This window comes from Capricornis sumatraensis, chromosome 5, assembly GCF_032405125.1.
Source record: "Capricornis sumatraensis isolate serow.1 chromosome 5, serow.2, whole genome shotgun sequence".
In the NCBI taxonomy this organism is placed as follows: domain Eukaryota; kingdom Metazoa; phylum Chordata; class Mammalia; order Artiodactyla; family Bovidae; genus Capricornis; species Capricornis sumatraensis.
Window position 1 is genome coordinate 117,788,489 of NC_091073.1, and position 25,266 is coordinate 117,813,754.

The 25,266-nt window shown below is 46.4% G+C and overlaps 1 protein-coding gene across 1 annotated transcript; it reads left to right on the forward strand.

Moving 5' to 3' along the window:
- Positions 1-722: 722 nt before the first annotated feature.
- Positions 723-24,994, forward strand: LOC138079791 (GTPase IMAP family member 8-like). The gene is made up of 7 exons (XM_068972463.1): positions 723-875; positions 3,274-3,322; positions 4,258-5,117; positions 15,267-15,466; positions 15,689-15,827; positions 21,248-21,326; positions 24,044-24,994. Exons 2-7 carry the CDS (start codon positions 3,280-3,282, stop codon positions 24,898-24,900), a joined length of 2,178 nt encoding a protein of 725 aa, XP_068828564.1. The 5' UTR covers positions 723-875; positions 3,274-3,279; the 3' UTR covers positions 24,901-24,994.
- The last annotated feature ends 272 nt before the right edge of the window (positions 24,995-25,266 follow it).

Consider the following 25,266-nt stretch of genomic DNA (forward strand, 5'->3'; position numbering starts at 1 on the left):
AAAGAATCCACCCTCCAATGCAGAAGACACAGGCTCGATCCCTGGGTTGGGAAGATCCCCTGGAGGAGGAAATGGCACCCCACTCCAATATTCTTTCCTAGAGAATCCCATGGACAGAGGAGCCAGGTGGGCTAAATCCATGGGGTCACAAAGAGTTTGACATGACTGAGTGACTAAACAGCAACAGCAATTCATCCTCATCCTCAATACATCGGCTAGCTTCAAGTCCTTCCACAGCTGAGAAGACATCCTTTCTCAGATAAAACTCTGCTTCTGGATTTTTCTGACAGACTGGACCCTAGAGGGGCACTGGCCATAGGGATATCCAGTCAATGGACAGCTGTTGAGAAAAGCTATCATGTGTTTGTTCTGGAGCAGGAATCACCCTGGACTTTTTTTATATGGGGGAAATGCTTACATGGTAAAAAGTAACTGAAAATTAGATCACTAAGCAGTTCTAAAAAGAGACTCAGGCCTTGGGGTCCTACAAGAAGATATTTGGTATGGGGGTGGGGGAGGGCCCTGCTAGAGAACACAGATTAGTCACAATAGGAGAGAGGTTTTGTGAGATAAATGCTTTGAGCCTACAATGAATGTTCCTGTCTCTTTAAATCATCACCACCACCTAACCCTCCCTCTGGGCTCACAGGAACTGTGAGTCTCAAAGACTTCCTCTATGCAGAGTGGAAGGAAACAGCCTGCCAACTCAAAACTGAAGGGAAAGCAGAGATCAGGGCCTTCTTGGATCACCGGTGAGAGCCTGTCACCAGGAAAGGTGAGCCCCGCAGGGAGCAGGAGCTACAACCAACCAGAAGGAACATGGTTCTGAGAGCATTTACTGTCTGAGCACCCGGGCTCCACCAGGCACCTTTCAGGTGAGTAACAGCCGGACCCAGTAAGATGGGGCGTCCAGATTTGTGAAGATGTTCAAAGTTTCCAATAGAGGAAGTTCAAAAAAGTTTTATGAGCATGGTCCCCAGTCTGGAGGGCCCACATGTCTGTCTCCATCCACACTTCCCCCATACAGTAAGAAAAGTCTGTACTCATGTCTAGGAGTAAAATGCATTTTAAAAGGCATTCAACATTGCTCAGATTGAACATTCAGCACAGGCAAAATATCTTTCTTGTGGCCCCAAAGCCATCTAACTTCAGAGCAAGTTACAGTGTGCTGAGTCAGGAAACCATCAGAATTCAACCCTGCCCCAGATTCCCCTTCTCCCTTATGTCCACAATAAGGGACCCTCAAGAGACTAAAGAGGTTAGGAACCAGGTCTTCAACCCCTCATCCTCATGACCCCTGACATGCTGGCTCCCTAATTCAAGTCTCTCCCACCCCTGCTGTAGGAACACCTCAGTTTCCTCATCTGTACAATGAAGGGGTCTGAATAAACAGTTCATTTCCAAACTCTGATGTGTGGACTGATGATATCAGATACACTGGATTCATAAATCAGAATTTCTGAGCATGGTCCCCCCAGAATCGACATTTTTAAAGAACATTCAAGTAGTTCTGAAAAACAATATATTTGAGAGGCACTGAGTTACGTGAACTTTGAATTTTCAGAGTATTCAGAATACAGGAATTCAACATGCTTTACAATAAAGAAAAGAGCTATTTATCACCCCAGATTTTAGGAAGAGCTTATCGCCTTCTTAAAAGTTATTTTAAATGGTTTTAACCCACATTTCAAACTATCTGGAAATCCCAGTGACCTACTCGAGAGTTCTGTGGATTCCCTGTAGCACACTTTCTCATTTCCATCTTTGGCGAGGACCTCTTGCTTTAGCTACTCTTCTAGGGTTTGAATCTTGTGGCTCTTTCTTCATTTCTGCTCTGATGTCAATTATGGGAGTTTGTTGATGCCTAGACACAAAATAACTAATCATATCATGTGATTTGTCCTGGGGTAAACTTTACTGAAAGCTTTGCGTGGGGCAGCAGGAGAGCGACAGCAGAAACACAAACAGCTTCAGCTTGAGTTCGGGACAAACTTGCCCTCTGAGTCCTTTGGCCAGAGAGGGGCTATTCACCCAGCCTCTCCCTTCGTTTTTCCTTCCCTGTTGGTGCCAAATGGGGTTGAATACAGTTACCTGCAGAAAACAGGTGGGCGATGTGAGGAGGTAGAATTTGAAATGGATGTTGAAGTACAGACAGGACTTTCAGGCAGAAATGTGGGGTGGGATGAAGGGTCCTGGGAGGGAAAGCCCGAGGTGGGTTGGGAAAGGGCGCTGAAATCTGTGTCTGGAGTGGCTGACTAGGGGCAGGGGTGAAGAGGGGGCAGGCGAGGTGGGATTCATTGGAAATGAGGCTGGAGAAGTAGACTGAGCAGAGACTGTGGGCTCATGTTCAGAAGCTTGCGTGATCAGGCAAACGACCACAAAATGTTTAATTGTATTAAATGATGTTTGAGCGGGTGTAATCATTGTACTTTGAGAAGCCTCAGACTCGAGGGCCAGAACATAAAGAAACAGAGGGGAGCATCCCAGTCTCCCCATATTTAGATACATAAGGAGAAGCCAAACTATGTGGTTATCTAAGAGCAGAAACTCTCTGGATGAGTTTGGGAAATATGTCTGTTTTCCAATTTTCTTCTTGCTTGTTTCATAGGCCAGAGACCCTAAGGTACTTCCTCTGTCAGTGAGCAAACTCTTGTTCTCGGGGTTTTCTGAAGCCCACCCTCCATCACCACCCTCGCTGCTGAAACGCCTGGGAAATCTTGTTTCTGACAGCCTACATCACTGACGAAGGTGCTCAGTCTCTTAGTCGTGTCTGACTTTTTCTGACCCTTTGGACGGCAAACTGCCAGCCTGCTCTGTCCAGGAATTTTTCAGGCAAGAGTACTGGATTGGGTTGCCTTTTCCTGCTCCAGGGGATCTTCTTGACCTAGGGATCGAACCCGCATCTCTTGCATCTCCTGCATTGGCAGGCAGATTCTTTACCACTAGCACCACCTGACATAGAATCACCTGGAGAAATTAACATTTGAAGTTCACTCATTGGCATGGGTGGGATTAAGTGTTATCATCTCCCCTTTGCACTTTGCATTTGGGGGCCCTGAGAAGACAAAGCCAAGCTCACCAGGTATTCTCACAGCATCATCCCAACCCAGACCAGGCTACTCCTTCCCTAAACTCCGATGCTCAGAGGAGGGCAGGGACTATGACCTTCTCACAGTGGGGTCACCAGCATTTTGGACTTGACCTGACATTGTAGACAGTTACATCTATTTGATGAATGAGTGAATGAACAAATTGTATCTGGGATTCTTTCAGGTAATCATGGGAGGACGGAAGATGCCAAGAGATGAAGAAAATGCCTATGGTAAGAACACGTCTCACAATGAGTGTTTGTCCCCAGGAGTGAGCTCTAGGTAGTAGGGGAATGGGCTAATTCAAGACTGAACAGAGAGAAGTCGAGAGGTGACTCGACGCTGGGGTGAAGCAGCAAGAGGCCTGGGGCTGGCACTTCACCTGGATCTGTACCCCCGCCCTGCAGTGAGATATTAAGTTCTTTGACTAACCTGCAGCTCTGTTCCCAAAGTAAAATGAATAAGAGAGAGAGAGAACATGAATATTAGAGAGAACATGATTCACCAGGTAGAAAGTGTTAGGGAACACGGATGGAAAGATGGAAGTTATTAGACAGCAGTTTTAAGAGAGAGGAGAAGAGAGGAGGAGGAGGGAGGGAAGAGAGATGGCCTGGTCTTATTCTCCCAACAGCCTATGAGGACAGCGCTACAATATTGATTCTGTTTGTGCAGAAGAGGTTTAACACTTAGATTAAGCAGCTCCCAAGATTACAAGGCTGGTAGAGGACAGGTCTATGATTCAAACCCCGGCTTTGGGACTCCAGATAGCCCTCCCGGCTGGGCCCACTGCCCCACCCCTTTCTCCAGTGGGACAGTATCAGGGAAAATAAGACAGAAATTGTTATTGGGGACCAGCTCTGCACAGCCTGGATGACAGATCATATCAGACGAAGTAATGGCCTGTATTACAAAGGCGCATCCTCTAGAGAGACGTTCAGCAGCTGCTGGAGCACCTACAGGTGCACGTGTGACGCCAAAGACGGGAGAAACAGAAGGGTAGAGACCCCTTGGAGTGCCCAAATCTCACACCAGGTCACTCAGTAAAGGTCTGGCCCCAAACACAATCGTGGAAGCGCTCTGTTCTTTGCTCGCAAGGCGTCCAGGAGACCCGGGGACCGGGACATGTTGCTCTCAGGTTCCGAAGCTTACAGACCACCGGTGCCCACAGGTTTCCAGGAGTTCAGGTCCGCCCTGCAGGAGCGCAGGCTGCGCCTCCTCCTGGCCGGGAGGTCGGGTACCGGGAAGAGCGCCACGGGCAACACCGTCCTCCAGCGGAAGCACTTCCTCTCCAGGCTCGCGGCCACAGCGGTGACCAGGGCCTGCGCCACGGGGAGCTGCCGCTGGGCCTCGTGGGACGTGGAAGTCCTCGACACCCCCGACCTCTTCAGCCCCGAGGTCGCCCAGGCAGACCCGGGCTTCGAGGAGAGAGGCCGCTGCTACCTGCTGTCGGCCCCGGGGCCCCACGCCGTGCTCCTGGTGACCCAGCTCGGCCGCTTCACCGCGCAGGACCTGCGGGCCTGGCAAGGGGTGAAGGCGCTCTTCGGGGCGGGCATCGCGGCGCGCGCCGTCGTGGTCTTCACCCGCAGGGAGGACCTGGCGGGGGGCTCGCTGCAGCAGTACGTGCGCGACACTGACAACCGCGCGCTCCGGGAGCTGGTGGCTGAGTGCGGGGGCCGCTGCTGCGCCTTCGACAACCGAGCGGCCGACGGGGAGCGGGAGGCGCAGGTCCGGGAGCTGATGAGGCTGGTGGAGGAGCTGGTGAGGGACCATGGCGGCGCCCCCTACACCAACGACGTGTACCGCCTGGCGCAGACCCTGGGCGGGCTGAGCCCCGAGGAGAGGCTGCGCAGGGTGGCGGAGCGACTGGCTGCCCGCGCGCCGTCGTGGCCGGAGCGCTGGCCTCTGGCTGGGCTGTGGCGGTGGCCGAAGGTGGGGCCGGGGACCCGGTGTAAGCTGGGCCTGGCCGCCCTGCTGGGCGCCCTGGTCCTGCTGTACCTGCTCTGCAGGCGCCGGCCCGAGGCGGTGACGGTGTGACCTCAGTCTTGCAGGTCACCTGGCAAGAAAGGACCTGGACACTTAGATCTGAAGGGGGATTTCAAAGGAATCAGAGTTTTCGGAAATTTCATGCTTACTCCAGCACATAGTTTTAAAATAAAGTTGTACCACTTTAAAACATCCTTAAAAATGTGTTTAGTTATTTTGAGGTATTGGTCATCTGTGAGAAATCGTAAAATGACTGGCAGTTTTGGGTAGAAAATGGATTCCTAGCCAAGGAATCCCACTCTTTATTTTGAGCTTGTGTGTGTCAGTTTGCTGGTTTGTTTGTTTAGACACTGCCTTCCTCTCTTTGGACTGCTATTTTAAACACACACACACAGAGTCTGGGTGGCTTAAAAACAACAGACGTTTATTCCTCACAGTTCTGGAGGCTGGAAGTCCATGATCATGGTCAGGTTTGGGGGAGAGTCCTCTCTGAGATTGCAGAATGCCAACTTCTGACTGTGCCCTCACACTCAATTAGAACAAAACACTTAAGTCCAATCATGAGGAATCTACCCTCCTAAACTAAGATCCTCCCAATGAGACTACCTCCTAATATCCTCCTCTCCAGACTAGGTTTTCAACGTGTGAATGTTGAGGGGAGAGGGAGTGGACACAAACATTCAGACCATAGCCTATACAGACTCTTCTTGATATTTTCTAGTTCTTACAGGTAGTTATCTCCCTTCAGTGTTCTTGCAGATTTTTATTATCATCAAGGAAAGAGAAGTCACAGTCAAACATGTAAATGTTTAATTCCAGGTGACACTGCAAGTGAAAGTCACTCAGTCCTGTCCAGTTCTTTGCAACCCCAGAGACTATACAGTCCATGGAATTCTCCAGGCCAGAATATTGGAGTGGGCAGCCTTTCCTTTCTCCAGGGGATCTTCTCAACCCAGAGATCAAACCCAGGTCTCCCACATAGCAGGCAGATTCTTTACCAGCTGAGCCACAAAAAGAATCCACCTAGCAATGCAGGAGACCCACGAGCTGTGTATTCAATCCCTGGGTCAGGAAGATACCCTGGAGCAGGTAATGGCAACCCACTCCAGTATTGTTGCCTGGAAAATCCCATGGCCAGAGGAGCCTGGTGGGCTACAGTCCATGGGGTTGCAAAGAGTTGGACATGACTGAGCATGCACACATGCATCAGTTTATTTACCAGTACGATGACTTAGAACCAAGAAGTTAAATGTGACTATACTGAAAATAACACAATTTCAAATTTTCTAGCATGTATTATGGTTCATGTCTGTCCCAAATGAAGTAAGATTTGGGGAAAATAACATGCAATGTCTTCAATGTAGTTTTCTATCTGGATTTTTATGCAAATAATAATAAAGTTCCTGTCTCAGAGAAGACAGGAAGCCGCAGGTGCGTCAGCAGAGAGGCACAGAGAACTCGCGGTTAGGTGTGGCTGCACCGCTGTGGGTTTTTACATGGGGTGGGTCAACCCACCTAAGTCCTTGAACCCTGTCCTTACATTGTGTAAACAATCATTATCATTATCATTTCCTTATTTCTGAAACAACACTTCAAAGGGAAGCCTTTCTATCAGCCACGCCCTAGTTAGGAGGTGTGGATGCGGCAGGATGCAGATACCCCAAGACTATCAGGGCTCAAGCGTGCTAAGGGGGAGGGTGATGTGCGGGGGGGGCATGGAACAGGCCAGAGGGATAATGGAGGGTGGGAGGAGTGAGGTTGTGCGCAGGCACCCTAGGGCCATCCCAGTTCCGTGGAGCAGGAGTCTATGCTCATGCGCTTCAATACCACCTCAGAGTAAAGCTCTGGGGAGAGGGAGACTCGGGATGAACTCTGGCCTTAAGGCTGCCTGCAGTTGGGGAGCCTGAGGGCAATGACTTAGACTTAGTGAAGTTTAGCTGGAAAAAAATTTATTATCAATTCCTTCTTTAGCTGCCTGCTGGGCCCATGCAGAGACTGTCAGCCAGACAGAAAATCCTTCTACAACCTGAGGTGCCCAGGAAAATGCCGTTGTGGCGGGGATCGCCAGGTCTGCAGCTTGCCCATCCAGGGCCACGTGTGCATGAGCACGCGCTGTGGGCCAAGACTGCTTACCACAGGGCTGAATTTAACCTGCTGTTCTTTCAGTTTTTCGTTTTCTCACATCTGAATGTACATCTATACCCTCCAGTTTCTATCATTACTTGTTATTTGTCTTGTTTGTAGATGTAAATACAATTTTTAAGACAAATATGAGTGTTAGTTGCTCAGTTGTATGAGATTCTTTGTGACCTGATGGACTGCAGCCTGCCAGCCTCCTCTGTCCTTGAAATTCTCCTGGCAAGAATACTGGAGTGGGTTGTATTCCCTTCTCTAGGGGATCTTCCTGACCCTGGGATTGAATTCAAGTATCCTGCATTGCAGGCAGATTTTTTTTACCATCTAAGCTACCAGGGAAGCCCCAAATATGAGTGTTCAGTTCAGTTCAGTTCAGTCGCTCAGTCACGTCCAACTCTGTGACCCCATGAATCGCAGCACGCCAGGCCTCCCTGTCCATCACCAACTCCCGGAGTTCACTCAGATTCACGTCCATCAAGTCAGTATTAGGACTGCCAAATTCTCATGCAAACTGTAGCATCTAGAAATGTATAGGATCAGAAGAAGCCTTGACATTGTGGGTAAAATGCCCTGTTTGGGTATTAGTGGGACTGCTGTGGGGCACAGTAGAAAGAGCAGGAGATGTGCGGAGGGCTTATGTTCTAAAACTCATCCCTATGAACTTGCTCAGAGACTTTGTGGCCAAGGGGCTTCATCTTTTCTTGAGATGTTATATTAAAATTAATCTTAATATGTATGATGAACTAATGCAAAAGAAAGCACTTTGTAGGTTGAATTCCAAAAGAATATGATACAGAAATGAAAAGTGTAGAGGAAATATCATAATAATAATCTTCATAAATAAATTTCATACTCAGAAATACATGAATTTCACACTTGTGAATTCTCCACATTTAGAATTTGTAATAATAACTATTCCACATTATTCTATTCCACAGAGTTGGGTGCTAGCAGTAATAAAAGGTCTGTATGATTAGTCATCAAATATATTTACAAAGTACAAAGTTGTATTTATTCTCTAAATTTGCTAATTTCTAATTCTTAGATTTAGAGCTATATAGACTTATAAGTGGGACTTCCCTGGTGGCCCAGACAGTAAAGAATCCACTTGCAATGCAGGAAACCTGGGTTCGATCCTTGGGTTGGGAAGATCCCCTGGACCAGGGCTCAGCAACCCACTCCAGTATTCTTGCCTGGAGAATCCTCATGGACAGAGGAGCCTGGCAGGCTACAGTCCATGGTGCTGCAGAGTCAGACAAGACTGAGCGACTAAGCACAGCATAGCATAGACTCATAAGTAAATGGAAGACACAATTTTTAGTTTTTTAAGTGTAATAAGTTAAGAATTTCCCTGGCACCTCAGAAGTTAAGACTCCCTGTTTCTACTGCAGGGGGCATGGATTCAATCCCTGGTCTGGGAACTAAGATCCCACATCAGTTCAGTTCAGTTCAGTTCAGTTCAGTTCAGTCACTCAGTCATGTACGCAGCAACCCCATGAATCGCAGCATGCCAGGCCTCCCTGTCCATCACCAACTCCCGGAGTTCACTCAGACTTGCGTCCATCGAGTCAGTGATATCATCCAGCCATCTCATCCTCAGTCTTCCCCTTCTCCTCCTGCCCCCAATCCCTCCCAGCATCAGAGTTTTTTCCAATGAGTCAACTTTTCGCATGAGGTGGCTAAAGTACTGGAGTTTCAACTTTAACATCATTCCTTCCAAAGAAATCCCAGGGTTGATCTTGCAGTCCAAGGGACTCTCAAGAGTCTTCTCCAACACCACAGTTCAAAAGCATCAATTCTTCAGCACTCAGCCTTCTTCACAGTCCAACTCTCACATCCATACATGACCACAGGAAAAACCATAGCCTTGACTAGACGGACCTTAGTCGGCAAAGTAATGTCTCTGCTTTTGAATATGCTTTCTGCTGCTGCTGCTGCTGCTGATAAGTCACTTCAGTCGTGTCCGACTCTGTGTGACCCCATAGACGGCAGCCCACCAGGCTCCCCCATCCCTGGGATTCTCCAGGCAAGTACACTGGAGTGGATTGCTATTTCCTTCTCCAATGCATGAAAGTGAAAAGTGAAAGTAAAGTCGTTCAGTCGTGTCCGACTCTTAGTGACCCCATAGACTGCAGCCCACCAGGCTCCTCCGTCCACTGGATTTTCCAGGCAAGAGTACTGGAGTGGGGTGCCATTGCCTTCTCCAAATATGCTATCTAGGTTGGTCATAACTTTTCTTCCAAGGAGTAAGCATCTTTTAATTTCATGGCTGCAGTCACCATCTGCAGTGATTTTGGAGCCCAAAAAAATAAAGTCTGACACTGTTTCCACTGTTTCTCCATCTATTTCCCATGGAGTGATGGGACCGGATGCCATGATCTTTGTTTTCTGAATGTTGAGCTTTAAGCCAACTTTTTCACTCTCCTCTTTTACTTTCATCAAAAGGCTTTTTAGTTCCTCTTCACTTTCTGCCATAAGGGTGGTGTCATCTGTGTATCTGAGGTTATTGATATTTCTCTCAGCAATCTTGATTCCAGCTTGTGTTTCTTCCAGTCCAGCGTTTCTCATGATGTACTCTGAGACAGTTCCAAAGAATAGCAAGAAGAGATAAGAAAGCCTTCTTCAGCGATCAATGCAAAGAAATAGAGGAAAATAACAGAATGGGAAAGACTAGAGATCTCTTCAAGAAAATTAGAGATACCAAGGGAACATTTCATCCAAAGATGGGCTCAATAAAGGACAGAAATGGTATGGACCTAACAGAAGCAGAAGATATGAAGAAGAGATGGCAAGAATACACAGAAGAACTGTACAAAAAGGATCTTCATGACCCGGATAATCACGATGGTGTGATCACTGATCTAGAGCCAGACATCCTGGAATGTGAAGTCAAATGGGCCTTAGAAAGTATCACTATGAACAAAGCTAGTGGAGGTGATGGAATTCCAGTAGAGCTGTTTCAAATCCTGAAAGATGATGCTGTGAAAGTGCTGCACTCAATATGCCAGCAAGTTTGGAAAACTCAGCAGTGGCCACAGGACTGGAAAAGGTCAGTTTTCATTCCAATCCCAAAGAAAGGCAATGCCAAAGAATGCTCAAACTACTGCACAATTGCACTCATCTCACATGCTAGTAAAGTAATGCTCAAAATTCTCCAAGCCAGGCTTCAGCAATACGTGAACCGTGAACTCCCTGATGTTCAAGCTGGTTTTAGAAAAGGCAGAGGAACCAGAGATCAAATTGCCAACATCTGCTGGATCATGGAAAAAGCAAGAGAGTTCCAGAAAAACATCAATTTCTGCTTTATTGATTATGCCAAAGCCTTTGACTGTGTGGATCACAATAAACTGTGGAAAATTCTTCACGAGATGGGAATACCAGACCACCTGACCTGCCTCTTGAGAAATCTGTATGCAGGTCAGGAAGCAACAGTTAGAACTGGACATGGAACAACAGACTGGTTCCAAATAGGAAAAGGAGTACGTCAAGGCTGTATATTGTCACCCTGCTTATTTAACATGCTACATAGCACAGCCAAAAAAAGTTTAAATATATATAATTTAATAATACAGATGTAATACCGTGGTCGTGTATGGATGTGAGAGTTTGACTGTGAAGAAGGCTGAGCATAGAAGAATTGATGCAGCTGTGGTGTTGGAGAAGACTCTTGAGAGTCCCTTGGACTGCAAGGAGATCCAACCAGTCCATTGTGAAGGAGATCAGCCCTGAGTGTTCTTTGGAAGGAATGATGCTAAAGCTGAAACTCCAGTACTTTGGCAACCTCATGTGAAGAGTTGACTCATTGGAAAAGAGTCTGATGCTGGGAGGGATTGGGGGCAGGAAGAGAAGGGGACGACAGAGGATGAGATGGCTGGATGGCATCACCAACTCGATGGATGTGAGTCTGAGTGAACTCCGGGAGATGGTGATGGACAGGGAGGCCTGGCATGCTGCAATTCATGGGGTCACAAAGAGTCGGACACAACTGAACGACTGAACTGAACTGAACTAAATACAAAATAGACAGTAAAGCAGAAGAATGCAAGATTGACCATAAAATAGAAAACATAATTGTAGAGAGAATACTATAACAATTTATTGCTTAATATTTTATGATAAAAACTACCTCATGAAGTATGAAGGATAATTAATCAGTAGGAATGAGGAAAACAATTCATGAGGAAAATCATTAAGAACCTTTTATTTGCAGAGGAAAGTAATCTACTGAGAATCAAGTGATTTTCTAAAGGCAAAAAGTGGCAAATCAGAACCTGAAATTATTTTTCCTTACTGTCATATAAAAAGAGCTTCCTTAACCAAACACAGGATCAAAACACTATAACTTCTCAAAAATGCTCTAAGTGAATGTATATTCATATCATTTACATAGGTCTCCTCTCATATCTCTTCATGCACAAAAATTCCTTGTTCGTGTGTTGATCAGCTTCTTTCGTATTTTCATGCCCCTACTGCCTGAATCAGCTTCATTTTACACAGAGAGGTTCATCTTTGGCTTACTTCTGAGAGTTGTTTTTGGCCATGATGAGGTTTTCAAGCAGATTTCAAACAATGCATACCCTCTTACCTAGTCTTGTACCATATTCAGTGTTGTACAATATTCAATAATTATGCACAATATTCAGTGTTCATCAGCCTGGCTGGACAGATGCCACTACTCCTTCCAGAGAATACCATGTGGGCTAAATGCCCTAGAAGAGGAATTCCTATAAGTCCTTGAGGAAGCCAGAGCTAGACTATGACCCAAGACTTTTTTTTTCCTGCCCTGCCTTCATCTGATAGTGGTAATATATGCCTTTTCTAACAGAACTGGATTTGTGCTTGCTTATTTCAGCAATAAATATTTTAAGTTTTTTTTCTAAATTTGTTGTTTACTTTTTCTTTTAAAGTAGTTGTCTTCCAAAGTAATGTAGTATTTTGTTTTATTTTATATCTTATGAAAGTGAAATTCGCCTGGTCGTGTTCTACTCTTTGCGATCCCATGGACGATACAGTCCATGGAATCCTCCAGGCCAGAATACTAGAGTGGGCAGCTTTTCCTTTTTCCAGGGGATCTTCCTGACCCAGGGATCTGTCAAGGGTGTGTGTAATTTCCTCCGTTCTGTCTCGTCACAACAAAAATTTGAAGCAACAGACGTTAAAGCCCTTTGACAGACCATGTCTCAGCTGTCAGAGAGACCGTGTTACAGCTCTCGGACAGATCAGTGTCACAGCTCCGTGTTACAGCTAAGTTTTATTTAGAAAATAAATGAAAATACATCCTCCAGGCATGAGGGGGCATGCTGACCCAAAAGATTGCGAAGAGGAGAGAGAGAGAGAGCAAGGGAGGGAAGAAAGGAGGGAGAAAGAGCAAGAGAGAGACAGAGAGAAAGGGGAGAGAGAGAAAGAGGGAGGGAGAGAAAGAGAGGGGGAAGAAGGGAAAGACAACCCCACCCCCACCCACCCCCCAGGGCCCTTTGGCTCCTCTTATGTTTTTTCCTCCCCTGGGCCTGCTACGTAAACTGGGCTAGCCAGGGGTGCTCTTTGTTCTACCTGAGGTCCTCACTCCAGTCCTCAGACCTTCCTTTGTTCTTTTTTATCAGGCTTTTCCCTTCCTTGTCTCTTAGCCACCACCATTCTGGATTCTTTTTTTCTATTCCAACTACGTAACAGATCGAACCCAGGTCTCCCGCATTGCAGGCGGATTCTTTACTAGCTGAGCCACAAGAGAAACCCCAGTATAGTCCATGTGGTACCCACTCAAGTGGGTAGCCTATCCCTTCTCCAGTGGATCTTCCCAACCCAAGAATCAAACCAGGGGTCTCCTCCATTGCAGGCGGATTCTTTACCAACTAAGCTATGAGGGAGTATCTCATATTCAGCCTCATTCTTGGCCCAATTCTTATGTTGTATTTCTTTCACTCTTTACCCCCATTAAGTTTCAGTTCAGTTCAGTTCAGTCACTCAGTCATGTCCGATTCTTTGTGACCCCATGGACCACAGCATGCCAGGCCTCCCTGTCCATCACCAACTCCCCGAGCTTGCTCAGACTCATGTCGGTGATGCCCATCCAACCATCTCATCCTTTGTTGTCCCCTTCTCCTCCCGCCTTCAATCTTTCCCAGCATCAGGGTCTTTTCCAATGACTCAGCTCTTAACTGGAGAAGGCAATGGCAACCCACTCCAGTACTCTTGCCTGGAAAATCCCATGGGTGGAGGAGCCTGGTAGGCTGCAGTCCATGGGGTCGAGAAGAGCCGGACATGACTGAGCGACTTCACTTTCACTTTTCACTTTCATGCATTGGAGAAGGAAATGGCAACCCACTCCAGTGTTCTTGCCTGGAGAATCCCAGGGATGGGGGAGCCTGGTGGGCTATCGTCTATGGGGTCGCACAGAGTCGGACACGACTGAGCCACTTAGCAGCAGCAGCTCTTAACATCAAATGGCCAAAATATAGGAGCTTCAGCTTTAGCATCAGGCCTTCCATCCAATGAATACTCAGGGCTGATTTCCTTTAGGGTTAACTGATTTGATCTCCTTGGTGTCCAGGAGACTCTCAAGAGTCTTCCCCAGCACCACAATTTAAAAGCATCAGTTCTTCAGTGCTCAGCCTTCTTTATGGTCCAACTCTCACATCCATGTATGACTACTGGAAAAACCATGGCTTTGACTATATGAACCTTTAATGACAAAGTGATGTCTCTGTTTTTTAATACACTATCTGGGTTTGTCATAGCTCTCCTTCCAAGGAGCAAACATCCTTTAATTTTGTGGCTGCAGTGATTTTGGAGCCCAAGAAAATAATATCTGTCACTGATTCTACTTTTTCCCCTTCTATTTGCCATGAAGTGATGGGACTGGATGCCATGATCTTAGTTTTTTGAATGCTGACTTTTAAGCCAACTTCTTCACTCTCCTCTTTCACCCTCATCAAGAGGCTCTTTAGTTCCGCTTAGCTTTGTGCCATTAGAGTGTCATCATCTGCATATCTAAGGCTGTTGATATTCATCTTGGCAATCTTGATTCCAGCTTATGATTCATCCAACCCAGCATTTCACATGATGTATTCTGCTTATAGGGCTTCCCAGGTAGCTCAGCTAGTAAAGAATCTGCCAGCAATGCAGGAGAAAGTGAAAGTGAAGTTGCTCAGTCATGTCCGACTTTTTGCGATGCTGTGGACTGTAGTCCAGCAGGCTCCTCTATCCATGGGATTTTCCAGGCAAGAATCCTGGAGTGGGTTACCATTCCCTTCTCCAGGGGATCTTCCCAACCCAGGGATCGAACACGGGTCTCCCACATTGCAGGCAGACTCTTTACCGTGGCAACCCAGGAGACGCCAGTGCAATTCCTAGCTGAGGAAGTTCCCCTGGAGAAGGGATAGGTTACCTACGCCAGTATCCTTGGGCTTCTCTGGTGGCTCAGATGGTAAAGAATCCACCTGCAATGAGGGAGAGCTGGGCTCAGTCCCTGGATTGGGAAGATCTCCTGGAGGAGGACATGGCAACCATTCCAGTATTCCTCCCTGGAAATCCCCATGGACAGAGGAGCCTGGTGGGCTTCAGTCCATGGCGTTGCAAAACGCCAGACAGGACAGAGCAACTAAGCAAAGCGCAGCACATTCTGCGAATAAGTTAAATAAACAGGGTGACAATATACAGCCTTGATGTACTCCTTTCCCAATTTTGAACCAGTCAGTTGTTTCATGCCCAGTTTTAACTGTTGCTTCTTGACCCACATACCAGCACCACAGTTCAAAAACATCAGTTTTCAGGGGACAAATAAGATAGTCTGGTATTCTCATCTCTTGAAGAATTTTCCAGAGTTTGTTGTGATCCACACAGTCAAAAAGAACTGCCTACCACTCCTCAAAAATCACACACACACACTCTCTCTCTCTCTCTCTCTCTCTCTCTCTCTCTCTCTCTCTCTCTCTCTCTCTCCCCCTCCCTCCCTCCCTCCCTCCCTCCCTCCCTCCCTCCCTCCCTCCCTCCCTCCCTCCCTCCCTCTCTCTCTCTCTCTCTCTCTCTCTCTCTCTCTCTCTCTCTCTCTCTCTCTCTAAGAACAGACACTCCAACCCCAAAAACAAAAGACAAGGACAGTGGCTCTCTGCCTCCCAGTTCTGCGGAGTTTCTGGAAAGGAAGAGGGTTCCATTCTATCCTGTTCTGCACCTTGCTCCAGCTTTGCGCTGAGGGTAAAGAAGTTCTCCGCGAAAACCCAACACTCCCACGGAGGCAACCAGTGGGCTTTAGCAACGAGGGGGTGAGGGACGGAGAGTTGGAGGGGGTCCGTATTTTGCTCTCTCACAATCCAAACATCACTTCTTTTCTTCTCTCACGTCTTAAAGAGGAAATGAGAGGGGGCGAGCCGCTCGCGGTCTCCGACAGGAAGCATCCCTGGGTGCAGTGGGGGTTGGCGGGTAGAGGTTGGGGGGCGGGGGCTGGCCACGCTCTGAACCCAGTGCTCTCGGGTTTCGGCGGGCAGCAGTTTCTCCCCGCCCGGAGGGGACAGGGGGCGCCCTCCGTCAGCCCCACTTGCCTTCTTATCCTACAGCCGTGCCCTGCAGCCTTCGGCCGCGCGCTCTCGCCGACCCGCCCGCACCCAGCCCGCAGTACCGCGCCTGGTAAGGGGACCCTGGCGGGGGTCCCGGGGTTCTGGGGAGGCCGGGGGGTGGGCGGCGAGGAGCAAAGCAGGAGGGGAGCTGGGGCTGGGGAGGGCGTCTGGAGCCAGCAGTTGAATCAGGGCTACTGACTTCTGGTGCGACCTCACACCGGTTCCATGCCTCTGGGCTCCTCTGTCAGTGAAACCCGGCGCCAATGGAGAGCGTTATGGACAACGGCGGATTTCCAGTGTGACTGAAGCGGGTTTGGGAACCGCTCACTCCGCGTTCACAGCCCATCGCTTTCCACAGGGCTGCGATCTTTTCCGTGTTGTGGCTTACTTCTTAGCTCCTTTGATTTTCATAAGCTTCACAGGGTTTCATAGAGCTTCACTAATAGTCTTCACAAATAGTTCATAGCTTGTGAAACTTCCATAGAGCTTCACAAATAGTTCATTTGATAGATGAGAAAAACTCAAATTCACAAGGTGAATTCACAAGATAGGTAGAACGTACATCTTAAGTTTTACCTTCTTAATTTCTCCGATACCACCCCCGGCCCATCCCTGACAAGCACCACCTCCCAGAGATGGCAGGGGGCAGGAATCCATTCGTAGGGCTCCACAGGACGAGTACCCTCGCTGAGTCACGTGTTCCCAATGAAACCTCTCAGTGGACATTGTTCCAAGACCTTGATCTTCTGAAAGCCACCCCATTCTCCCCCAGAGATACCACATGTTTCCTGCGACATGATGTAGAACTCAATTCTATGGCAAAGAGACACCAGCGTGTACAGGAACCATCCTTGGTCTGCTGTCAACCCCCTGTAAGAGCTGTGTTATGAAATTATGATGCTAAACTGTGAAACCAGTGATGCCAGGAAACAGAGGGACTGGGGCACACCAGGAAGGAGAGCCTCATGAATGAGGAAAATGAAAAATATTTTTACCTTTCCAGAAACAGCATAATGAGAGAGCCCGCTTTCTCGTGGTTTGATAAAATAATGTATTGTCAAGATAACATCAGGTTCGTCCAATTTAAAGATCAGAAGGTATATGATGTTCATTTGCTTCAGCTTCCTCCCTAAGTTAGCTCCTCCTGCTGTTCCTGTCAGATACCCTTGTAATCTCTGCTTGCACATCGTCTCTATCATGATTCCTGACCCCATTTGAGGAGGATTAAGATTTTCTTTGTGGAGAAGAAATCTGCCTCCATTCTTCATTTCCCCACTTTTGTCTACTCTGCGACTGACACATGTCACATTGCTTCAGGTTTACAATGCTTCCGGATGTCTTCCTAGGCTTGATTCAGTCCTTCTAATATCCTGTCATTTCAGCATCTCCATTAATATCCTTTCTGACTAGTCTCTGGACACTTTGGTACTTATTAATATCCACCCCATCCCCAAAAATTCCATTCTTCAGTGGGATGTGTCTCCCCGGCAGCCTGACCCACTCAGAAGATGGTTCAAGAGGACGGTGCTGCACCTCTGCTCACCAACCAGAAATTTGATGGCATTTTGTGGCAGCCACAGAGCTCCATCTGGATCACACTGATCATCAAGCCACAGAAAAACACCAGATCATTTAAAACTGAAATCCTTCCATTCTGAGCAACTTCTGTCCCCTGCAATTTTATGTTTGAATTTTTTTTTAAGTGCACCCAAAATTTTGCAACACACTTCTCTTTGTTGGCTTTAGGGCAAGCTTCGAGCCTGCTGGCTTCAGTTTTGTCTTGATCAGAGATGGCAACATGGTATGTGATGTTCCAAGAGGCTGGTTGACCTTATAATTGCTTTTCTGCCCTGATAAATCTAAGAGAATATCCAGGCAAATCTGTCATTTTTTGCTCTTAGCCCCATGGCAGTTGTGTGATCATGGGCAGATCAGTTAAGGTTCAGTTTCCCAATATTTTAATAGAAAAGTTAATACCTATCTTGGTCACATCATAGGGAATTTTGAAGAACAATTAAAATAATGGACATAAAAGAAACTTTAAATTTAAAATAAATGTACAGAGGATTATTATGATGGTAAAGTTCATCAACATTGTCACCACTATCTTCATCATTTTTACCACACTGATATACTGATTCCATTATATAGAAAATCTCATCTGAGGTAGAAACAATGTCAGAGAATTTGTTCAGTTTTAGCAAAAGCCACCTGACCTGCCTCTTGAGAAACCTATATGCAGGTCAGGAAGCAACAGTTAGAACTGGACATGAAACAACAGACTGGCTCCAAATAGGAAAAGGAGTACGTCAAGGCTGTATATTGTCACCCTGCTTATTTAACTTATACGCAGAGTACATCAAGAGAAATGCTGGGCTGGAAGAAGCACATGCTGGAGTCAAGATTGCCGGGAGAAATATCAATAACCTCAGATATGCAGATGACACCACCCTATGGCAGAAAGTGAAGAGGAACTAAAAAGCCTCTTGATGAAAGTGAAAGAGGAGAGTGAAAAAGTTGGCTTAAAGCTCAACATTCAGAAAACGAAGATCATGGCATCCAGTCCCAAAACTTCTTGGCAAATAGATGGGGAAAGAGTGGAAACAGTATCAGACTTTATATTTTTGGGCTCCAAAATCACCACAGATGGTGACTGCAGCCATGAAATTAAAAGACGCTTAAGGAAAGTTATGAGCAACCTAGATGGCATATTCAAAAGCAGAGACATTATTTTGGCACCAAAGGTCCGTCTAGTCAAGGCTATGGTTTTTCCAGTGGTAATATATGGATGTGAGAGTTGGACTATGAAGAAAGCTGAGTGCCAAAGAACTGATGCTTTTGAACTGTGGTGTTGGAGAGGACTCTTGAGAGTCCCTTGGACTGCAAGGAGATCCAACCAGTCCATTCTAAAGGAGATCAGTCCTGGGTGTTCTTTGGAAGGAATGATGTTGAAGCTGAAACTCCAGTACTTTGGCCACCTCCTGTGAAGAGTTGACTCATTGGAAAAGACTCTGATTCTGGGAGGAATTGGGGGCAGGAGGAGAAGGGGACAACAGAGCATGAGATGGCTGGATGGCATCACCGACTTGATGGACATGAGTCTGAGTGAACTCCGGGAGCTGGTGACGGACAGGGAGGCCTGGCGTGCTGCGATTCATGGGGTCACAAAGAGTTGGACAGGACTGAGTGACTGAACTGAGTATAATTTATCAGAGGCAAGGACAGCATGTGGGAAAAGTGGTGAGGAAAATGCTCTTCTGGGGGTGAAGGAAGGGAAAGGGGTGTGGGAGAAAGGGAAAGGAAGGAAGTTATCTTAATATATTCTGACAGTGTGACAAGGGATGGTTTCCCTAATGGGGACCATATCTATGCATCCAGACTGAGTGAATAGAAAAATGTAAAAAAGGTAGGAATACCAGAATCAAGCTAAATAAGCAAATCAGTTATGAAAACCGTTCTGAATTCAATGCGAATCAATAAAATGCAAGTTTAAACCAATTAAGACATAAGAGATTTTAATGTATGCTCCAAAGGGTAACCAAAAAATTAAAAATCTGGCATTACCAAGTGTAAGTGAAGATTTAAGGGATGCTCACATGTGGCTGCTGCCAGCATGATAGCAGAAGTGTCCTGGAGTGGGACTTGGCAGCGTCTAGTCAGGTGGAAGCTGTCCATCCCAGAGATTGTCACGTGCACAAGATGTGTGCAGGACTCTTCTGCAGCACTCTTGGTAGCAGCAAGGATGTATGTGGAACTCCACATGTTTGTTAAGAAAGAATTGGATAAAATGTTACATAAATAATGCCACTTCCATAAAAGATTAAAATACCAAAAAGTACTATATCTTAACTATAGACCGATGTGTGTACAAGTGTAAATACACAATTGAGAAAGAGACATAAACATCTCGGAATACTGATTACCTCTGAAAGGAAGAGTGAGAATGAGACTGGGAAGTGGAGGAGTCAAAAAATAAAGAAATGGAGCTATATGTGTAAAGTTCTTTTAATGTTTTCAGTCCAACAGAATAGCAGCAATAACAATGCCAAAATACTGAGATTTGTTCATTGCAAATAGTGGGCATTCATTTCATTCCTCTGTGTATTTCTCTCCTTAAAATGTTTGTTTCATGACTGCATAATCTTTCAAATTGACTAAATAAAATACAGGCTCAGAGTTCATCTTAATTATAGTTGCACATTGCAGGCTTGCCTTTTCTAATGGACGCTTATCTTTTCTAGCACCAAGAAGAATGACACAACCGCATGCCTCAGCTGAATGAAACCTTTATCTCCACAGTTTTGCCAATTTCTGGTGACATCGACTGGGATTTTTTAAAGTGGCTATTGATTTAAAGACATTTGATTTAAAACTGAGCAGGCAATGACTTTATCCTGAATTTGTCCCTAATCTTGCTTCTGTCCCCCAGTTATGGTTCTAGTTTCTCTTCCCCCAGCTGCTCAGAGGAAGGGAGGATGATGACCATATTTGGCCCTCTTCCCCTTCTCCCTCTCATGTCCATCCTCAAAGGAGCCCTGGACCCCAATTCCACACTCCAACTGGAAGGTATATTGTACTTTCCCCTTTGCCACTGGGATGTCCGTCTGATACAAAGAGTTTCTGGGACTGGAAATGCCCAGTACTTCAAACAAACAACTACTCATTTACAGTAAGGCAACTTTGCCTACCTTGATTCTAATAATAATAATAAAATAATTACAGTAAGGCAACTTGCCTACAGTAGTCAACTTACCTACAGTAAGGCAACTTGCCTACAGTAAGGCAACTTGCCTACCTTGATTCTAATAATAACAATAATAAAATAATAAAAAGTCCAGCTTCTCATTCCTAGAAGAAGGCTTTCTTTATTTCATGCCTTTTCAGCTTGAAGGGAGATAAACAACTGATGCATATTCAAACATTTCTTGCTTTCCTGTAGGAGGAAGAATAGCAAGAGTTCACTATGTTAACATAACCTAGCATCCCCTGGCTTGCTTAAAGTTATATATGGATAACTGAAAGCAAAATATAAGTTAGAAAGTTAGCAATGGAAATGATTCATGTAAAGATAATTATTTTTGGCTGTCTAAATTGGAGGTGTTCTCAGGCCTTCAGTTCAGTTCAGTTCAGTTCAGTTCAGTTTCTCAGTCGTGTCTGACTCTTTGCAACCCCATGAATCACAACATGCCAGACCTCCCTGTCCATCACCAACTCCCAGAGTTCACTCAAACTCATGTCCCTCGAGTCAGTGATGCCATCCAGCCGTCTCATCCTCGGTCGTCCCCTTCTCATCCTGCCCCCAATCCCTCCCAGCATCAGAGTCTTTTCCAGTGAGTCAACTCTTCGCATGAGGTGGCCAAAGTACTGGAGTTTCAGCTTTAGCCTCGTTCCTTCCAAAGAAATCCCAGGGCTGATCTCCTTCAGAATGGACTGGTTGGACCAACTCCTATAAGGACACTTGCTTTAATTCCTTTCTTCTTTTTATCCCAGAAGCTAATGGAAGGGCCTCAGAGGGGCAGATATGGAACCATGGCTGAAGGTAAGAAACCCTCCAAATTCTCAAGCCCTCTGGGCACCAGGGGAAAATCACTATCTTCCCTCCTCCACTCCCTGACCTCAAATATTGAGACAGAAGAGAAACCCAATTATTTTAAACTGCAGAAGAAAAAGGTAGCTATCATGTTCGTTGGGCTTCCCTGGTGGCTCACCTGGTAAAGAATCCACCTGCAATGAGAAAGAGCTTGGTTCAGTCCCTGGGTTGGGAAGATCCCCTGGAGAATGGAATAACTAGCCACTCCATTATTCTGGCCTGGAGAATTCTATGGACTGTATTGTCCTTTCCCTTCTCCAGGGGATCTTCCCAACCCAGGGATCAAACCCAGGTCTCCTGCATTGCAGGCGGATTCTTTACCAGCTGAGCCACAAGGGCAACCCCAGTATAGTCCATGGGGTAGGAAAGAGTCGGACACAACTTAGTGACTTTCACTTTCATCTTGTTGTTTATCTTCCCTACCATCGGCACAGCCCACACACCCAAGTGTGAAGCTCTGCTCTGCGCAGTGATGTATGGGAAATGTGGAAACAAAACTTCAAGTCAGAAGTCAGGAGATTTGGAACCAAATTGTGGAAATGTTTTTCCCTACCTGTGCTCAGCTGAAAAGAGGGCAGGTTCCCCATGTGTGTGTGCTAAGTCACTTCAATTGTGTCTGACTCTTGGCGACCCTCTGGAGCTGTAGCTATCCAGGCTCCTCTGTCCGTGGGATTTTCCAGGCAAGAATACTGGAGTGAGTTCCCATGCCCACCTCCAGGGATCTTCCTGACCCAGGAATCAAACCTGGGTCTCTTGCATCTCCTGTATTGGCAGGCTGCTTCTTTACCACTAGTGCCACCTGGGAAACCCAAAGTTCCCCCACAGAGATTTAGTAATCATGTTTGAAAAAAATCCAGAATACTTAAGGAAAGGCAGAACCAACACAGAGTAAAACGAGTAAAATAACAGATTTTAGGAGCCTAGAATGAATTTAATTCATTTGGGCTTTATAAGAACTCCAGAAATCCTTGCATTCTCACTCTCTTCATCCCTAGAAGACTTAGCTGTTGGTACAGAGTGACCCTCACCAACACCACTTTTATTATAATTTCCTATAATTCTATCAGCCACATCAATTATCTTTCCAAAATATGTATTGTTAATGTTCTTATCATCTCTTCTTCAGCCACCCATCCAGGGTCATCTGTCAGACTCTGTCTCTGACATTAACCACAGGCCTTCCGTAGGCTCACTTTCCAATATTCAAATCCCTACCCTAAGAGCAGAAACCCAGGGACATTCAGCTGGTCCTCAGTGAGAGGTCACTGAGACTCTAACATCTGAGACTTCCTTTACTCCCAGGGTTCAAATGACTGTAATGAGCAGTCTGCGTGCCTGGGAACTGGTGGGTGAAAAGCAGATGATAATATTTTCTCATTTATGATTTATCCTCATCTCCTTGTAATTTCACCTGAGATTAGCGTGAAACTGGCCTAAGTAACGTCATGGGAAAAGCAAAGGATCACTTTTCTTTCCGAAAACCTGTATTTTCGTTGGTCCTGAAGAAGTCCTTGGAGCATCCTTCATAGTGTAGCCGTTCTGGCTCTTGGCTATGGGTCCAAGCTTGGGCTCCCAGTGTGGGCTTCCTACCAGTCAAGAGCCACCCAAAGTTGTACGCAAACTTCTGTACGATTTTCATATCACTGTTGGGCAGAGAGAGGTCCATAGCTTTCATGAGATACCATGAAAGGTCAGTGACAGAAAAATCTTATGAATCACTAACTTTACCAACCAGAGACCTACTGTATGGCACAGAGAACTCTGCTCAATATTCTAAATAATCTAAATAGGAAAAGAATTTGAAAAAGAAAAGATACACACATAGGAATGACTGACTCACTCTGCTGCACACCGGGAACTGAAACAACAGTGCTCACCATCTTGTTGTTGCTCAGTCGCTCAGTCATGTCCTCCTCTGAGGCCCCATGGGCTGCAGCACACCAGGCTTCCCTGTCCTTCACCATCTCCCAGACTTTACTCAGACTCACGTCCACTGAGTCCATGATGTCATCCAACCATCTCATCCTTTGTTGTCCTCTTCTCCTCCTGCCTTCAGTCTTTCCCAGCATCAGGGTCTTTTCTACTGAGTCAGCTCTTCTTTGCAGCAGGTGGCCAAAGTATTGGAGTTTCAGCTTCAGTATCAGTCCCTCCAATGAATATGCAGAGTTGATTTCCTTTAGGATTGACTGGTTTGATCTCCTTGCAGTCCAAGGGATTCTCAAGAGTCTTCTCCACAGTTTGAAAGCATCAGTTCTTCGGTGCTCAATCTTCTTTATGATCCAACTCTCACATCTATACAAGACTACTGGAAAAATCATAGTTTTGGCTAAACAGACCTTTGTTGGCATAGTGATGTCTCTGCTTTTTAACACACTGTCTAGGTTTGTCATAGCTTTTCTTCCAAAGAGCAAACATCTTTTATTTCATGGCTGAAGTCACCATCTGCAGTGATTTTGGAGCCCAAGAAAATAAAGTCTTTGACTGTTTCCATTGTTTCCCCATCGATTTGCCATGAAGTGGTGGGACTGGTGCCATGATGTTAGTTTTCTGAATGTTGAGTTTTAAGCCAGCTCGTTATCTACTCCAAGAGTAAATAAAAATTTTAAATTAAGGAGAAAAAAAAGAATCACTACGATGGTAAAACAAGAAAATTCTTTTTTTAACAGGTGGAATAGAACATCAGGGCTTTGAACCCTCCTCCTCGTTGAGGATCATCCTGGTAGGGAAAACAGGCAGCGGGAGAAGTGCCACCGGGAACAGCATCCTCTGCCAGCCCGTGTTTGAGTCCAAGCTGGGGGCCCAGTCGGTGACCAGGAAGTGTCAGAGGGCAACAGGCATGTGGAATGGGAGGACCATCCTGGTGGTGGACACGCCCCCCATCTTTGAGGCCGAGGCCCGGGATCAAGAGGTGTATGAGAATATCGGAGCCTGTTATCTGCTGTCAGTGCCAGGGCCCCACGTGCTGCTGCTGGTGACCCAGCTGGGGCGCTTCACTGAGCAGGACGTGGTGGCCGTGACCAGGGTGAAGGAGGTCTTTGGGGCAGGAGCCGAGAGACACATGGTCATCCTCTTCACTCACAAGGAGGACTTGGCGGGCGGATCCTTGGATGAGTACGTGGCAAACACAGACAACCTCAGGCTGAGGAGCCTGGTCCGGGAGTGCGGGCGGAGGTACTGTGCCTTCAACAACCGGGCCTCCGGGGATGAGCAGAGAGAGCAGCTGGCCGAGCTGATGGCCGTGATCGAGGGGCTGGAGCGGGAGCACCAGGGTGCCTTCTTCACCAACGAGCTCTTCTTTGATGCACAGATGCTCCAGCAGATGGGGAGTGGCACCCATGGAGAAGGTCAGAGGCACTACCTGGACAAGGTACGGCTGCAGGTTGCAAAGCAAAAGCAAGACCTGAAAGAGGCTGAGAGAAACTGTGCCTCTAAGGCGCTCCTCCGACTCAAAGCCTGGATTGTTTCTCATGTCAAAATATTTGTTCTTCTTGTCCTGTGCCTTTTGATTTTTCTTGCCATTGTAATTATTTTGTGTAATACCCATCAAGGCTGAGCATTTTCAGATGACATCTGCTGTCAGCTTCCATTTTTTTCAGAGTCAATATATCACTGATTCAATGGACATGGGTTTGGGTGGACTCTGGGAGTTGGTGATGGACAGGGAGGCCTGGTGTGCTGCAGTTCATGGGGTTGCAAACAGTCAGACACGACTGAGTGACTGAACTGAACTGATATCTATGTTGATCAGGAACTTTATTTGCTTTTTACATAATTTCACTTACAATTTTGCTTCCTTGCATCAGACATGCCATCCCTTTCCTTCAGTTGCTTTCTAGGTAAATAAAATCCAAAGGGGGAAAAAATTCCCTTTCTGTTGTGTTAAAAATGGTGATGGCAAATAATAAACTAAATGTACATC